The sequence below is a fragment of the Toxorhynchites rutilus genome, chromosome 2 (genome assembly GCF_029784135.1).
Source record: "Toxorhynchites rutilus septentrionalis strain SRP chromosome 2, ASM2978413v1, whole genome shotgun sequence".
NCBI lineage: Eukaryota > Metazoa > Arthropoda > Insecta > Diptera > Culicidae > Toxorhynchites > Toxorhynchites rutilus.
This window is the reverse complement of record NC_073745.1, coordinates 223,673,178-223,691,732: the sequence shown is the minus strand read 5'-3', so window position 1 is coordinate 223,691,732 and position 18,555 is coordinate 223,673,178. Positions and strand designations below refer to the sequence as shown.

At 42.9% G+C, this 18,555-nt stretch overlaps 1 protein-coding gene across 5 annotated transcripts in view; it reads left to right on the top strand.

Moving 5' to 3' along the window:
- The window catches only part of LOC129765255 (bestrophin-2), a 112,169-nt gene that overhangs the window by 91,268 nt on the left and 2,346 nt on the right, over window positions 1-18,555 (top strand). For all 5 annotated transcript variants that reach the window (XM_055765365.1, XM_055765364.1, XM_055765363.1 and 2 more), the window contains exons 5-8: window positions 14,649-15,491; window positions 15,564-15,825; window positions 15,889-16,073; window positions 16,129-16,327. In XM_055765365.1, coding sequence (XP_055621340.1) covers window positions 14,649-15,491; window positions 15,564-15,825; window positions 15,889-16,073; window positions 16,129-16,327 — 1,489 coding nt within the window. The remainder of the gene's footprint in view (window positions 1-14,648; window positions 15,492-15,563; window positions 15,826-15,888; window positions 16,074-16,128; window positions 16,328-18,555) is intronic.

Sequence of the window (18,555 nt, the reverse complement as noted above, 5' to 3'; positions counted from 1 at the left end):
CTAACAATCGATATTGAAGCGATATAAACAAAGTGGTTTGTTTGAATGAGAAACAATTTTGTCAAGTAAAAATAGAAATTTTATGAGTCTTTATTATAAAAAAAACATTTTTCATTGCATTTCCATCATATTTAGCCGGATTCAATTCATAAAACTTGAACCAAACATTTTATTTCAATGGCATGCAAAATAAAAATAGAAAACAAGTATAAAAGCCCTAGTTCGAGAAATAACAAATCACACAATAAAAGCAAAAAAGTTAATAGCATAAATATTTAGAGTGGCCTCCAAAAGCTTCAATGACCCGTTGAAGACGTTTGGGCATACCATCGACCAAGTTCTGGAGGTACTGAGGGTCGATTTCGTCCCACGCCTTCTGGAGAACTGTGAAATAGGTGTCCCTATTAGTGACACCATATTTCACCACATTGTTGTCGCGAATAGCCCACAGGTTCTCAATCGGGTTTAGATCAGGACGTTGTGGTGGCCATTCAGCAGTTTAGCTTTTCAGAAGTATGCTTCAAGTCGTTGTCCTGTTGGAAAACAAAGCTGTTTCGGTAGGCCAGTTTTTCGAATTTATTCCTTCAGGTTGCCCTTAAGGATGTCCATGTAGAATTCTGCTGTCATGATTCCGTGAAAATTTCGCACCAGATTTGCAATACCAGCCCGAGAAAAGCATCCCCACAGCATTAAATTGCCTCATCCGTGCTTGACTATAGCCTGCCAATGACGTTCCTGCAATCCTTCATCATCCTTCCGCCACACTCTTTCACGCAGCTGCTTGTTGAAAAGATCAAATTTCGGTTCGTCTGTCCAAAGTTCTTTTTCCAAAATACTGCTATTGAGTCCTGTCTAAGCTAGTCTGCGGCGTACGGTTCTGGCCGATGCCGCCAACGAGAGGTTTTTCATTTTTTGGAGATTTCTTCACTTCCCGGATGATTCGTTGATCCGTCCGGCTATCGGTCTTCCCACGACGGCCTCTTCCGGATCTGTCAGTAAGCCAAGCGTAAGCTGTGTGCTTGTGCACAATTTCACGAACTGCCTCCCGGCTTATTGCTTACTGCTCTGCAATCTTCCTCTGTGAAATCTGCTGCGAATAATCCTGAACAACAAAATTTCGGACTTGCATGCTGGTTTTCTTTCCACCTATTTGGATTTTGTTGAAAACTCTTTGTATAGACAACAACAATCGACTTTTATGTGCCAACGTAAACAACGCTTCGTCTATATCGCGTCAACTGAATCACTGAAAGGTTGTAAATAATATCGCACAGCACTAGCTGTCATAACATGCGAATACGAGGGGTAACTCAAAAGTTTTAAACGATGTTAATATTATTTTTTCGGGGTAGGCTTACATTTTTATCATTGCATATTTGTACACTTTAAGAAGTCATGTAAGGAAGCACACAAAATCTAACAAAAATGGCAAAACTTGTTAAATACTTGAAAAAGTAATAAACAATACACAATTCCATGAAAATACGGTAGTAGTTTTTGATGTAATAGTCCAGAAATTGAGAAAAGTTTTTAAATATGCAAGGTTGGTTTTTTATGTTTATCACTGCATGTCTCTTGCTCCCAGTATTTATGTTGAACTTGCTGCATACCGTATTTGCAGGGCGTTTCAGAGACATAGAATTTTAGCTTGAAATAAAACACAAATAAATGTTATTAATCGTCATGACTTTTTCGAAAAATAATTTTTGTCCTTTTATTTGGATATGATTTCCGGCTTAATGCTAATTCGGCTAGCTTGGTGGAGATCCAAGGAGGAAGTCCAAAGGGCCTGGCCGGGTAAGGGAGTAAAAAGTGCCCCCAGACCAAATCACCAGCTGTATGGAAATATTGTATATTTAATCTCAGCGATTGATTAGCCTAGAAATTACATTGATGTTTGGGGGAAAGTGGTAATAGGTGAATAACGACTTACAATGTTTTGTTTACTAAAGCTGATATACCGCGTCATATTCTACTCTTGAAGAAGATCCTTTTGTGGCTTTGAGCCTGGATAAATATGCCACTCCAACTAAACCAAGCCTCATTATGCGAAACGTTATGTGTTTCTTACTACGTTTTGCAAGAGAAAATTTCAATTGAGACTCTAGGTGAATAGGCCAAGCTTATTTCATACATGTACCTACTATATAAAATACTAGCTGACCCGGCAAACTTCGTCCCGTCCAAAATTTGTTTTTTGTTATCAATACCTTCAAATACCTTCTTACTAAGCGCAAGTTCATAAGTCCAATCGCAGAACTGTTCATTAATTGATCTTCTAATCGACCCCGTTGAATTCACCTTTTACCAAAAAAATCCTAGTACTTCTACCAAAACTCATCAATATAATATCAGATTATTTTCAGACACAATTCTCGTTCAAGATTTTTCAACCACTTGCAAATAACATGTTTCTCCGTTACATGGAATAAATGTTTGATACAGAAAATATGATAGAATGAAGACAGACCCCTCCCCTCTTCACCCCTTAGAGAGGGGGGAGGAGTGTCTATTCACCGTAGAAACGTTTCGTGCCCCCTAAATTCTTCACATGCCAAATTTGGCTCCATTTGCTTGATTAGTTTTCGAGTTATGCAGAAATTTGTTTTTCATTTGTATGACAGCCCACCCCAAGAGAAGCGGGAGGAGTGTCGAACCACCATAGAAACATTTATTGCATCCTAAAACCTCCACATGCCAAATTTGGTTTCGTTTGCTTGATTAGTTCTCGAGTTATACAGAAATTTGTGTTTCATTTGTGTTGTGGACAACCCTATTTTGCCGCGCTCGGATACGTTATTCATCCGACGCAGCTCAGACCGCAGGGCTCGCGTGCGACAGCATGACTGTCACTGAGCGATGCTGGAGATGCGCATATATGTGTTTTTAATGTGGTTGTCACTTGTTGTTGTTTACATTGTTATTGTTGTGGACAGAGTCATTGTTTATCGTCCATAGTGAAATGTATCGTTTAGTCATGTCGTGAATAAAGTTTGTTTTTATTTATTGTACCGTGCGCGTTTCATTAACCCTGTCGTGATATTGTCCCAGTGCAAGACCAGGGTCCCGCGGTACAAAAGTGGCGACGAGTAATCGCGAGTGTGTGTTGTTTTTCACCGTCGGAAAAACACACTGAACATTTCGCCCCCCGCGCGTAAGAAAAGAAAGTGGAGTGAAAGTGCGATGGCGAGCAACGACGACGGGCAGAATAGTGTTGACCCCACGGGTGTGATAAACAATCAACGGCAACAAAACCAGCCGATTATCCCCGTGCCGGCGGTCCACTATCAGCAGCAGTTTATTCCCGTCTCTGCCGCCCAGCAACAACAGTACGCGCCTTTCCCGCCCCACCAACCGCAAGCACAGGTCGGTAGCGATGTGTTCGTGCAAATTTTGCAAATGATGCAGCAGCAGCACCGAGAGATGATGACCCAGCTGATTCAACAGCAGCAGCAAAGTGATGAGAAGCATGAACGCTTTCTCCGTACGATCGCATCGTCAATCAACGTGCAGGTACCACCGAATCCGGAACAGATCCTTGACTCTTTGGCCGGCAACATCAAGGAATTCCGATTCGAGGCCGACTCCAACGTGACGTTTGCGGCTTGGTACTCGAGGTACGACGATCTCTTCGAAAAAGACGCTGCTAGATTGGATGGTGAAGCAAAGGTTCGACTTCTTTTGCGAAAGCTGGGTGCATCGGAGCACGAACGGTACGTGAGCTATATTTTACCGAAACTCCCGAAAAATTTTAGCTTTTTAGAAACAGTGGCTTAGCTCAAGAGCCTGTTCGGAGCTAAAGAATCGGTGATCAGCCGTCGCTACCGATGCCTGCAGATAGCCAAAAACCCGGCAGAGGACCATGTGGCATTCGCTTGCCGCGTGAACAAAGCTTGCGTGGAGTTTGAGCTGGGTAAGCTCTCGGAGGAGCAATTCAAGTGCTTGGTCTACGTGTGTGGTTTGAAATCGGAGAACGACGTCGAGATTCGCACCCGCCTCCTCACGAAAATCGAAGAGAGGAACGATGTGACGCTGGAGCAGCTTTCGGAGGAGTGCCAGCGGCTGTACAACCTGAAGCATGACAGCGCCATGATCGAATCTCCGTCCACGTACGACCAAGTACAATCGATACGAAAGTTTGGTGGGAAGCGGTACGAAAAGCGTGACCGTGAGTCATCGAAACATCCTTCCAGTGACACCGACAGGAAACCAAATTCGCCATGTTGGTTTTGCGGTGGATTCCACTACGTTCGGGACTGTAGATACAAGAGCCACAAGTGTTCCGAATGTGGCCAGTTCGGGCATCGTGAGGGGTACTGTGCCAGTGCCAAACCCCGAAAAACTGGAAGGAGGCGCAGGAAGCAACCAGTGTCCGCCAAGGTGGTGGTCGTCGATGTGTGCAGTGTGCAGCAACGACGCAGATATGTCTCCGTAGGCTTTTCCGGAACAAAAATTCGCCTGCAACTCGACACCGCCTCAGACATCACCGTCATTAGCAGGGAGATTTGGCGGAGCATTGGCAGTCCTGCGTTATCGTCAGCAACGGTGAAGGCGAAGACGGCATCTGGCAGCATACTATCGCTCGATGGGGAGTTCGAGTGCGACGTCACCATCGGAAGCAGTACACGACGTGAGCTCATCCGTGTAACCGAGAAGCAGCTGCAGTTACTCGGATCCGATTTGGTCGACAGTTTCAACCTTTGGGCCGTCCCTATGGACACCTTCTGCTGCCACGTGTCTGGAACGCGAGTGTTGACAGGTGCACTCAAGTCGTCTTTTCCAGAGGTCTTCAGCGAGAAGCTCGGCTTGTGCACCAGAACAAAAGTGAAGTTGGAGTTGAAAGAAAACGTTCGACCCGTCTTCTGTCCGAAGCGTCCGGTAGCTTACGCTATGTATGATACCGTTGATCGCGAGCTCGACCGGTTAGAGAAATTGGACATCATCACCCCGGTCGATTATTCGGAGTGGGCCGCTCCGATCGTCGTAGTCCGCAAGTCCAATGGCTCCATCAGGATTTGCGGAGACTACTCAACGGGTCTGAATGCAGCTCTCCAATCCCAGCAGTATCCACTTCCACTTCCGGATGACATCTTCGCCAAGCTGGCTAAGTGTAAGATCTTCAGCCAGATAGATTTGTCCGACGCCTTCTTACAGGTGGAAGTTGACGAGCAGTACCGTAGTTTGCTGACGATCAATACGCATCGTGGTCTCTACCTCTACAACCGCCTGCCGCCGGGTTTGAAGATCACGCCTGGCGCATTTCAGCAGCTCATCGACACAATGTTAGCCGGACTGAAGGGCACTTCTGGCTACCTCGATGACGTCATCGTCGGCGGAGGAACTGAAGAGGAGCACGACCTCAATCTACGGGGTGTCCTGAAGCGAATCCAAGATTTCGGATTCACGATTCGTGTTGACAAGTGTTCGTTTCGCAAGCAGCAAATCCGATACTTGGGGCACATCGTCGACAGTCGCGGGTTGCGACCAGATCCGACGAAAATCGAGGCGATCACCAAGCTGCCGCCTCCAGCCGATGTATCCGGTGTGCGATCGTTTTTGGGGGCCATCAACTACTACGGCAAGTTCGTCCCCAACATGCGCATGCTACGCTACCCGCTCGACAATCTCCTCAAGGTGGAGACGAAGTTCAGCTGGAGTCCGGAGTGCCAGAAAGCGTTCGACCGGTTCAAGCAGATTCTCTCGTCGGATCTTCTCCTCACACACTACGATCCGAAGCGGGAAATCATAGTTTCTGCTGACGCTTCATCCGTTGGACTTGGGGCTACCATTAGCCATAGGTTCCCAGATGGAACCATCAAGGTGGTCCAACATGCATCCAGGGCGCCCACGAAGGCAGAACAGGGCTACAGTCAGCCCGATCGCGAAGGTCTGGCCATCATCTTCGCCGTCACGAAGTTCCACAAAATGCTCTTCGGACGGCACTTCCGTTTGCAAACCGATCATCGCCCGCTGCTTCGTATCTTCGGCTCTAAGAAGGGAATTCCAGTGTACACTGCGAACCGCCTGCAACGCTTCGCCCTCAACTTGCTGCTCTACGACTTTGAGATCGAGTACGTGTCCACTGAGAAGATCGGCAACGCAGACCTGCTCTCCCGGTTGATCGACCAGCACATCAAGCCTGAAGAGGACTACGTCATCGCGAGTCTCAATCTGGAAGAGGATATTAGGTCAGTAGTAACTAATACGGTTAAAGTGTTGCCTCTCAATTTCAGAGTCGTTGCGCAAAGCACCCAAGCAGATCCGCTGCTCCGTCAAGTCCACCGCTACGTTCAGAACGGCTGGCCCCAGTCAACACTCGATGGGTCAGAACTTCGCCGGTTCCAATCAAGGCAGGAATCGCTCTCTGTGGTGGATGGGTGTATTTTGTTTGCCGAACGACTCGTCATTCCGTCGCTGCATCGGAAACGGTGCCTCGAACAGCTGCACCGTGGCCATCCGGGCATGCAGCGAATGAAAGCCATCGCTAGGAGCTACGTGTACTGGCCTACGTTGGATACCGACATCGTCAGCTTCGTCAAGGCATGCCAGCAGTGTGCGTCTGTAGCTCGATCACCTCCTCACTCTCCACCGGTGCCGTGGCCCAAATCGACCGCTCCGTGGCAACGCGTCCACGTCGACTTCGCCGGTCCAATCGAAGGCGACTACTACCTGCTCGCTATCGATTCGTTCTCTAAGTGGCCCGAGATCATCCGAACGACCCGCATCACCTCTGCTGCGACCATCAGCATCTTGCGTGGGTTGTTCGCGCGGCTGGGTATGCCCGTAACCTTGGTCAGTGACAACGGTACCCAGTTTACCAGCGCCGAATTCGCCGATTTCTGCGCTTCCAATGGCATCGAGCACCTCACGACAGCACCGTTTCATTCACAATCAAATGGCCAGGCGGAACGATTTGTGGATACCTTCAAGCGAGCCGTCAAGAAAATTCGAGAGGGGAGAGGATCCATTGAAGAAGCACTGGATGTCTTCTTGCTGACGTACCGAAGCACGCCCAGTCGTGCTCTGCCGGATCAGAAGTCGCCATCTGAGATCATGTTTGGTCGCAAAATCCGAACGTGTCTCGAGCTTCTGCGTCCACCACCGGTACGTGTCCCAGTACCAACCGACGATGACCGCAAGCAACCGAGGTCCTTCAACCGAATCGAGACCGTGTACGCCAAACTACATGGTCGTACCGGTTGGAAGTGGGCTCCTGGTGTCGTCGTCGAGAAGATCGGAGACGTTATGTACAACGTGTGGGTCGAAGATCGCCGAATGCTACGCTCGCATATCAACCAACTTCGGAGTCGCCTTGCTGCTGGCGCGATACCGAAGCAACCCACTGTACATGCCACCTTAAACCAACATTCGCTGCCGCTGGACATTTTGCTGGATGCCTGGGATCTCCCAAGCCAATCACCAGGTCCATCTTCACCAGAGCCTGTCTCCAGTGCTGAGAGAACCATGGTAGGTTCCGGGCCGACTCTTGCAACGTCTACGCCACGTCATGAGGTCTCGGCGTTCGTCCCGTCATCAGCATCGTCATCATCAACAACAACAACGCCAACATCGACAGAGTTCGAGTCCGCTGTCGAAGTAGAACTAGCTGTAGACATCCCTAGGCGCTCTTCACGACTACGAAGACCGCCAGTAAGGTTTGATCCGTACCACCTCTATTAAGAGGGGAGATGTTGTGGACAACCCTATTTTGCCGCGCTCGGATACGTTATTCATCCGACGCAGCTCAGACCGCAGGGCTCGCGTGCGACAGCATGACTGTCACTGAGCGATGCTGGAGATGCGCATATATGTGTTTTTAATGTGGTTGTCACTTGTTGTTGTTTACATTATTATTGTTGTGGACAGAGTCATTGTTTATCGTCCATAGTGAAATGTATCGTTTAGTCATGTCGTGAATAAAGTTTGTTTTTATTTATTGTACCGTGCGCGTTTCATTAACCCTGTCGTGATATTGTCCCAGTGCAAGACCAGGGTCCCGCGGTACAAAAATTTGTATGGCAACTCCTCTTTAGAGAGGGAGGTGGAGTGTCTAACCACCATAGACACATTTATTGCACCCTTAAACCTCCACATACCAAATTTCGTTTAATTTATTCGATTAGTTCTCGAGTAATGCTGAAATTTGTGTTTCATTTGTATGGCAGCCCCTCCCCCTTAGAGAGGAGGGTGGAGTGTCTAGCCACCGTGCTTTATACGTTACGCGCTACGGGGTCTTCCCTGGAACGATCCGTCTAACCTCCCCGATTATGCAAGCCGCTGTAGACTGATCGATATCTACGCTCCATTCTGCACGAATCTACGCTCCATCTAGACGTCTCCGAGGCAGACAACTCCTAGCGATCCCTTCACGCAGGACCACCTACGGTCAAAACAGTCCTCTACTTAAATGTTTCCGTCAGTTCAATGTAGCCAATAATTGTTTTGATTTTAATATATCCAAAAATGTATTCAAAAATAGAATTAAGGAACTAGCCTAAGTAAACAGTCTGTAGGAATTGGATATAAACAAGACGGTGAAATATATAAATAAATAAATAAAACATTTATTGCGCCCTAAAACCTCCATATACCTAGTTTAGTTTCATTTGCTTGATTAATTTTCGAGTAATGCAGAAATTTGTGTTTCATTTGTATGGCAGCCCCCCTTAGAGAGGGAGAGGGGTCTCAAACTATCATGAAAACCTTCCCCGGCCCCAAAAACCCCTACATACCAATTTTCATGTCGATCGGTGGAGTAGTTTCGAGTCCATAAGAATCAGACAGACAGACAGACAGACAGAAATATATATATATATATATATATATATATATATATATATATATATATATATATATATATATATATATATATATATATATATATATATATATATATAGATAGATAGATAGATAGATAAAGATAATTTGAGCAAATTTAGACCAAAAAAACTCATAAATCTATCCCATTTAGTTTGATATGTGCGAGTGACCACTTTGCCCCCACTAGGTGACCACTTTACCTCCAAGCAAAAAAAATGTTCGAATTATTACTTTTTTTTCTAATGATCAAAATTATACTATTTAGAATTGTTATAGTAAACGCCGTTTGCTATCTTGAAGAACAATGAGTTGAACTATAATATTCTTCGAGAAACGGGAATTGAATCAATATGTGGACGCTGGAAATGGGTATATTCCTTAGGGTGACCACAATGCCCCCACTAGGTAACTTCTCAACAATATAGTACAACTTCTTAGGGGCTGTCCACAGACCACGTGGACAAAAAAAGGTCGATTTTAGATTCCCCTCTCCCCCTCCGTGGACAAGCGTGGACATTTTTATATCCCTCCCCCTGTTGACCATGTGGACATTTTTCCTTATTTTACTAGGATAATTGATGAAATAGCTGAATTGCGCATAAATTATGTTTGAATTCTATTCAAGTTTATTTGTTTCAAATTTTACCAGCAGTACCCTGTCACGCTTTGCTGTGGTACATTGAGGTTTTATGGCAGAGAAACGATTAGCAAAACGAAGCATATGTATCGTATGAGTTGAATTTTAGATACTTGAAATACTTTGTTTTTGTATTATGTGTGATAAGATATGAAGTCTCTCTGGTTTCCCAACACGGAAACATGCAAAATGCAGTTAAACAATCCGTATCCGAATTTAAACCACACAATTCAAAAGATTGATTTTGAATAACGCCAATCGAATAAAAATAAATGGATTTAAAATCATTATCAGATACAATTTTGGTTCACGATTTTTTAAACACTTTCAAAAAAAAAATAACACATAGAATACATATTCAATACTAGAAAGTACATTTACGTTCATAGCTTTATTTCAGAAGTGTGCTTATTCCATCTGGAAATCATAAAGCATAAACAATCCTTGAAGTGTGTTGTATATTTTGTCATAATATGAGCTCCAACTTTTCGAGCGCACAAAAACGAACAGAACAATTTTTCATACATAAATAAATTTTTATTAATGAAAAATAATTTCAGGGATATCTATAGATCTACATTTAACAAAGGATTGAGGAGTAAAGGGGCGAAATTTTTAAGTGATTTCGGAACATTGTACCGTTTTGACCTTTATTCCGGATAGACTCAAATTTTTCATTTTGGAATTAAATTTACTGAACATCAATGTTATAAATAATTGAATAATGAAAACCCCGATATTCTTTAGGGTAGACTTTTCTGTATAACAACACTTATAAGTATCAAAATAACATTGATGTTCAATAAATTCAGGTTTTACAAAGGAATTTGAGTCAAAAATCAGAATTTCGGAATTTGAGACAAAATAGTAGCTTCAATTTGGTTGATAAAAACAATCTCATGCATTTTTAGAAAATTAGTAAAAATCCATTAAAACACAAAATTTTAAGTTTCTTTGTTACTCCTAAAAGATACTTGGTTCCATTAATTTGAATATTTTACAACTGCATTCATTTTACACGCAATTCTGTATGAAAAACTATACAGACACTTATTATCCTAAGACTAACTATACTCGATTTAAAACAACATGTCTTCTTGAATGGCGTTAACATAACCGTAGTTACGTAGGACTATATAAAGGGGCCAGCTTTTGTTAAAAAAAAAAAATAATATATATATATATATATATATATATATATATATATATATATATATATATATATATATATATATATATATATATATATATATTAAATATATTATTTTATTTTCTTCTCCTACGTGAACACCTACCGATCTACCTGAAAAATGGATTAGTTTATTGTTTACTCTTTATGAACATGTTGGTGGTTCTGAAAAGAACCTTTGGTGTTGTGTTTTTGTTATCACTCGATATTCCCATCTTGTTCGGTTAAACCTTCCTGTTTAGCGATTGCGTTTGCCACTCGCCACAGCTTTCACAGTTGGAAAATTTCTTCCCATCCAGCTTGTGACATGTTGTACAGTAAATTACATTTAATGCGACGTGCCTAAGCACCACTCCGTGTCGCATTGGAGGCGATTACAACTTATAATTGAACATTTGCAATGACAGTGGTACAGTGTCGACTTTCAATGTGGGGTCATAATTTGGACCCCGAACTCTATGTTTACAAAAATGTCCAACTAAATATGTCGCATTACAGGTCCGTCCAATTAGCTAAATGTAAATTACTATACTTTCAATCCAGAAGCAATTTAAGAATTGGTGAAAATTGAATAATCGGGAAAGTTCCCAACCATCAATAAGCTCAGAACAACTGCCAAATTATCATACTCATCATATCCTGGCAAACAAATTAAGAAAAAATCAATTTGTGTTTTATTATTATTTTAGATATTGTTTTAGAAAGCATTGAACTGTATTTCCTAAACTCTTTTTTGGAAGGTTTAAAAAAGCCCTGAAAAGCGCCGTGTTTTATAGAATGGTTCCAATTTAGAAAACTTAGTACTCGTGGTTTAAAAAAAAACCATTTCGAACGCCCTCGATGCCGCCTTGTTCTGGATTTGCCACCAAAGCAGTTTGTATAAAGAACAAACTTTTTTATTCTGCTACCTGCTGCCGTATTGCGATTGCGTTTGCCACTCGCCACTCGCTGCAACTGCCCGTTGTTGTCTTGATGTCCACCGAACCGAATGTGTTCTGTTCTGAATGCGGGTTTTCTTATCGTCGCGAGCAGCTTTGCCAGCTAACTCGATCACTTCGGCGGCCGAAACTATATAACGCCGGCTAGGTGGACTGGTGCACTGGTACTAACTCACCCGACCTAGCTACCCTTGCGGAGCAATTGGCGGATACACCTACGGGGAACTGTAGACCTGCAGGTTCGAGTGGGACTTTGCCTTTCCCTTCACTTTTCCTCCTTTGCCATGTGCTGACATGGCTGCTTGTGTTGTTTTGATGATGTGATGTGATGCGAAACGATGTGGTGTACGGTTTCGATGAGAATGATTGTTACGGCAGCGGAGCGGGGATTTTTAAGCTGACTGGCTGGCTCGAGAATTACGCATGTTTTTTTTATGAACCAATCAAAAATGGGCACATAGTGCATTTGGACAATACTTCATATTTCAAAATTATTCAATTATTTATATCAAGAAAAATGAAATGTTATACGTTATGATAGATGCGTAGATATATTTCCTATCAATTGATGCAAAAACCTTTGCGATCTATTGAGAAATACTCGAGTTATAAGCGTTCCAAATCTTGCATTTTTTTCCTACTTGTTCAGTGCCTAGATTTTCATGTTACCCCCTATATCTTCCGGTTAGACGTAGTCCTACGTCAAAATCCCCCGGCCAGAACGGGAATCGAACCCGAACACCCGGCATGATAATGTGAGACGCTAACCACTCGGCCACGGATGCACTAAAACAACAAAATAAAACAACATGTATAGAAAGTTATATCTCATGAAAAACCATTTACGTATACCATGAAATTTCAATCTTAATCGTTTAATTTTTATAGTTTTGGGTTATGGGCGTCTATGCATATTCCGTAACTATGAAAGTTCGATCAAAGGAAGTTTACATGAGATATTTTCAGAATATAGATTCCACTGAAAAATTTCAATGATATAAGAAAAAAATATGAACGTTCGACTGAGCTGCACTCTCAGACGGCTTAATCCGTTTATTGATAAATATTTTTGTTTTTTTCCAATTCATTTATTTGTAAGGCTCAATCGCATGAGCTTTGCGGAGCCACTAATTCATGATTTGTTTTTACAGAATTTCAACCTAAATCTATGTTTAGTAGGTTTCGACCGATTACTCGCGGTTTACTCGAGGTTAGAGGGGCAACAATTTTTGTGGGATGGATCAGGTTAGGGATATGGATATGAGGTATCGTTGTCTCAACCGAGAGTTGCCGCACGTACTGTAGCATTGTGCATAAAGACCAGGGATAGCATCTGGTGTTCGACTATCTGTCGAGGGTGGGCGACGGTGAGATGAGGGGACAAGACAAACAAACTAATAACGAAAAAGAAAAAAAAACACACAAAAGCATTAAATTCTTATGCTAGTCCGTTTCACAAACATATAGATCAACTGCATATAGCAGATGTCGCGAGTTCCCAACACGTCTCTAACAGGAACATAGGGTTGTCTTCTTTGGGCCCTAAGGGCATTCAAAAGGTACTCTCTGGCTGCGTAATTATCCGTACATTGCCAAACTGCGTGATCGATGTCATCGTAACCGTTTCCACACCGACAGACGTTGCTTTGAACAAGATTTATTCTGTGGAGATGCACACCTAGCGAGTAGTGGTTGGACATAAGTCTACTCATTACACGAATGAAGTCACGACTTACGTCCAGACCTTTGAACCACGCTCTCGAAGAAACATTTGGAATAATTGAATATAACCACCGTCCAAGACTTCCAGTGTTCCAATCAGTTTGCCAACTCAAGAGGGAACTCTGACGCAGTAATTGGAAAAATTCATCGTATGAAATCTGTCTATCAAACAATTCGCCTTCCTGGGCACCCACCTTTGCGAGAGTTTCCGCTTTCTCATTGCCAGGAATTGAGCAATGAGAGGGGACCCATACAAAGGTTAACTTATAAGATCTTTCGATCAGTGCACTCATCTGCTGCCTCACTTTTGTGAGGAAATAAGATGGGTGCCTACTAGTTTTCATCGACTGGAGAGCCTCAAGCGAACTGAGACTATCCGAGAAAATGAAGTAATGGTCTGCAGGCTTGTTGGAGATCATCCCCAATGCGAAGTCGATTGCTGCCAGCTCAGCAACATAAACGGAACAAGGTTCCTGCAGTTTACGGAAGGCGCTCGAATTTTCATTGAAAACACCGAAGCCAGTGGATCCATTGAGGCGAGACCCATCAGTGAAGTATCTTTTCATGCAATTGACTTTTTGGTACTTTCGGTTAAAAATACGGGGAATGAAAGTTGGTCGAAGCTGATCTGAAATCCCAAGTATTGCTTGTTTCATCGACAGATCGTATTCAATTGAGGAACTGCTGATGGTGAAGTGAGCACGATCTGGAGTAAACGATGGAAGACAAATATCTGACGAAATATAGTGGTAATAAATTCTCATAAACCGAGATTGTGTATTTAGATGAAGAATTTTTTCAAAGTTTTCAATCACAAGTGTGTTCGTGACTCTGCATTTCACCAGTATTCTGAGAGAAAGTTCCCAGAATCGGTTCTGTAGAGGAATTACTCCTGCCAGAACCTCGAGACTCATGTTATGCGTTGAGTGCATACAGCCAAGGGCTATACGCAGACAATGATATTGAATTCGTTCCAATTTTAGAAGGTGACTTTTAGCTGCTGAGAGAAAGCAGCTAAAAGTCACCTGATATTGAATATTGATAAATATGGAGAGTTTTGAAATTCTTACAATCAACAACAGATTTTATTTTATTTTGAATGTATCGGTGATTGTATTTAAAAGATATATTTGTTCTTCCTGTCCACGTGGATGAAGTCTGAACACCGTCCCCCCCCCCCCTCCATGGACAAGCGTGGATATTTTCTTACCCCCTACCCTGCCTAAAGTTGTCCACGTGGTATGTGGACAGCCCCTTACGATAATTGAATAGTGCTTTTCTGAACATAAATAATAGTCATTCATACAAGTCCATACATTCTTCCCACTCTCTCTTCCAAAAGGATGAAACCGGCCGACTGATGCGGCGAAACATAATGCGTTACATGGTCCTCGCGTACGTCATCACCCTGCAGAAGATTTCACTGCGTGTCAAGCGGCGCTTCCCAACGTGGCAGCACCTGGTCGATGCAGGTTTGATGTTGGAGAGTGAACGCAAGATTTTCGAAATCATGGACGCAAAAAGTCCTATGTCTAAATACTGGATGCCCCTGGTGTGGGCAACCAACATTATAAACCGTGCCAGAAAAGAGGAACTGATTCCTTCCGACCATATTGTACAGACGCTGCTGATGGAACTGTCGGATATCCGTCGAAGGTTGGGAGGTCTGATCGGGTACGATACGGTGTGTGTTCCGCTGGTGTACACTCAAGTCGTTACGCTGGTGCTGTATTCCTACTTCGTGGCGGCCATCATGGGAAGTCAGATGATCCCGACGTTCGATGAGAAAACCAATTCGTACCTGGAGTTGGATGTATATTTCCCACTGTTTACCGCCCTGCAGTTTGTGTTCTACGTGGGCTGGCTGAAGGTTGCAGAGGTTCTGATCAATCCATTCGGAGAGGATGATGACGACATTGAACTGAATTGGTTGATTGATAGACACATTAAGGCTTCGTACATGATTGTCGACGAAATGCATGCCGAACATCCTGAGCTGCTCAAGGATCAATACTGGGAGGAAGTAGTGCCAAAAGATTTACCGTATACTGTTGCTTCCGAACACTACAGACGAGAGGAGCCGAAGGGTTCGGCGGAGCACTATGTTGTGAAGGAATCGGAAGCAGTTTATGCTAATATTGTTGGCGGAAAACGGGCCGTGAATGATGAAGTGTACGCCGATTACGTGAGTACTTCAAACGCGTGAGCAATATGAATACTAATTCGTTGTGTTGTTATTGTTATTTCTTTCGAACAGGAGAGCGTTGACACGCCGATGGCGGAACGACGCAAAGGTTGGTTCGGTCGGCAAATCACGAGAATATCAATGCGTAGCTCATCGACAGCCTATTCGTCTGGAGGACTTTTCACTCGCAATCGACACAACTCCGTTTACTCTAGTCCCGAAGCAGGTCTAACGCAGCCAATCACCGCTGGTGCACCTATGCAGAAAATCAGCTTCTATGACAAGTTCGTCAACAGGAAATCTGGTCGGCATCCGCGACAGATTGTTAAACAAAGTAGGATTGTCTGGTAGCACTCACTCAAGGCGGTTTTGCGATAATAATCAACCTTATTCGCAGATTCAAAGATAAGCCTCAACGGATCCGTGATTTCCAATGTGCCACCGAAGGCTCGTCCTCGCATTCCGACCCCAGATGTCACCAAGGACAGCAAGGTCCACCCACTGGCAGGGATCACTGCAAATTCTGCACAGTTTGAAAGGACCGCTAATATTGCGTCTGGGGTAGCACTGATGGCTACACAGGTAAGAAGTGCTTACCTTTAGTGTTGAGTATACATTAAAAATATTTTCTCCACAGCTGGCCAGCAATCCATCCATTTACCCAACGTCAACAGCACAGACGTTCCACAATAGCGACTTGCCGGTGGTAGGAACACTCTTGCTGGCGCCGATCAAGGAGCTTGACTCTCACTCGGTCACCAATACTCTACACGCTGGCCAATCAGCCACGGCGGCTCTGGCGAAATCAATATTACCGTCCAACATAAAGAGTTCCGGTTAGTGGAATATTTTTAAATTCGTTTTTTGCATGTTAACCTTTTTCGGGCACTGACTTGTGTTAACGAAAATACTGAATCATTTTGCATTCGTGATACTTAGTACAAATGAACTGGTTTTGACTCCGGCCATGAGATCATCCTGCTTCGCTCAATATTCTTCAACTTATTTTCGTAATCGGATGTTAACACACTTGACCTTATCAAATCTTATTTGGGTTTCATAGTGAATGATCGATATTTACCATAGTTGTAGAATGAATTGATTGTCAGCCAAATTAATTCTCATAACATTAACCAATAGCTAAATGTTTCAGTGTGAGTCGTCTCAATATACCCCCATGTCAACAATTTCATAAACAGGATTCTTCCACCAGACGCTATGCATTTCACTAATGTGGATATTACATTTCCAATTTACTCAATCAGTGAATATTGAATATTTATTAATTGACGATTTTTTTCATAACAAATAAAATAGAATTTTTGTGCATAGAATAAACGCATAAAGTTGAGATATTGTGATTTTGGAGTATTTTACGAATAAATTCGTATCTTGGGTTGTGTAGATAAAGTGGACAAAAATATCGAGAAGAAATAAAAAATCGTTTTCGTTCTGTTTTTCAAAGATTTAGTGGACTAACCCAATCTTTTGCCAACCAAGTTAATAGCAAATCCAATTAGCCTCATCAACCAGCTTTCTTTTGATTCTTATAACGTTCTTGTAAGACCTTTCAATACAGAGATATTTTTGTTTAAATGAAAATTTTCCCCTCCGTCTTTGATGATTAATCTATGGACCCTATTATATAAATCGAATCGAGGATTCGATACAATCACTATCACTATCATTCCGAGCAGAATCTCGTATTTTGTAAATTGAGATAATCTCGTACCGAGCTCAAATTTCATGTGTTGCAACTGTTCCCGAAATGTTTCTCAAAGGAAAATATCAGGGACGTAAACCAAAACAAAATAATTCTCTGAAGGTATGCTACAAGCAAACCAAACAACTCGGAAAATTCTGAATTCTGTTTTAGAAAAGTTTAGAAAAGAACGTTTCGGCTGGACCTGATGTCATAATTCAATTTCGACTCAATTTTCACTGTTAGCCTAGTGAATGTATTTGTATAAATATCTTGAGGCAACTTGTTTTGCAATGATCAAACTTACAAAACTTCTCCTATATTTACGACCACTAATTTGACAATCTGTGGTGGTCCCCATGGCCTAGTGGTAAGCATTGCGCTTGCCAAGATGGGGGCTTCGGGTTCGATTCCCGTTCGGGTCAGAAATTCTACCGTCATAGATCGTTTTCCTGGCTTGCACTGGTGAAGGGGAACTGTCTAGGGTGTGGTGGGATGAGCAATTGGGCATTGCCAGTCCCCAAGAAAAGCCACAAAAACCCGGAAACAGCTCCTCTAAGCGAATTGACGCCGCTATAAGTGCGATTCACATACAACATACACGTCACGTTCACGTCCCGTCACGTCACGATACGTCAATGATTCTACCATGCAATTCTCATGAAAACATTCACATACACCAGCAACGTAACGACCCGTCAGCATACGTTCAACGAAAACGACCGGCAGTTTGTAGAAAAGAATAATTGACGGAGACGGACGGCTCGTTTGGTTTTTGTCTGGGCTTTGTGTCTCGGCTTTTGTTTTGATTTGGTTGTACAGTAATTTACATCTACATCGACATTAGGCTAATTGAACAGATCTGTGATGCAACACGTTTAATTAGACATTTTTACCTCTAGTTGGACATTTTTGTAAACATTGAGTTCGAGACCCAAATTATGGCCCCACATTGAAAGTCGCCACCAGTCGCAAATGTCCAATTACTGGTCAAAACCGACTCCAATGCGACACTGAGTGGTGCCTCAGCATATCGCTTTATAAGCAACTTACTGTACTTTTCATGCCAACATATCTCTTAGCTCCAAATTTCGGAGTGAAAATCATTCGCGACTAGTTGAAAGAATTATTCTATTTATTATTATTATTGCATGAGGGTCGGACTACGGGGTTTAAGCATTTAAATAATTGAATTCAATGATTCTCATTGAATTTTTCAAAATTTAGAACTGATTCTAGGCATGCTGATTTGAAAGAGGACATTGCAATTTAAAAATGTTGTAGGTGGCGACACCATGATTAAAATTAAATAAATCATTCGTTTGGCATTTGACGGGACGGTGCTGGTGGAAGCATTGACTG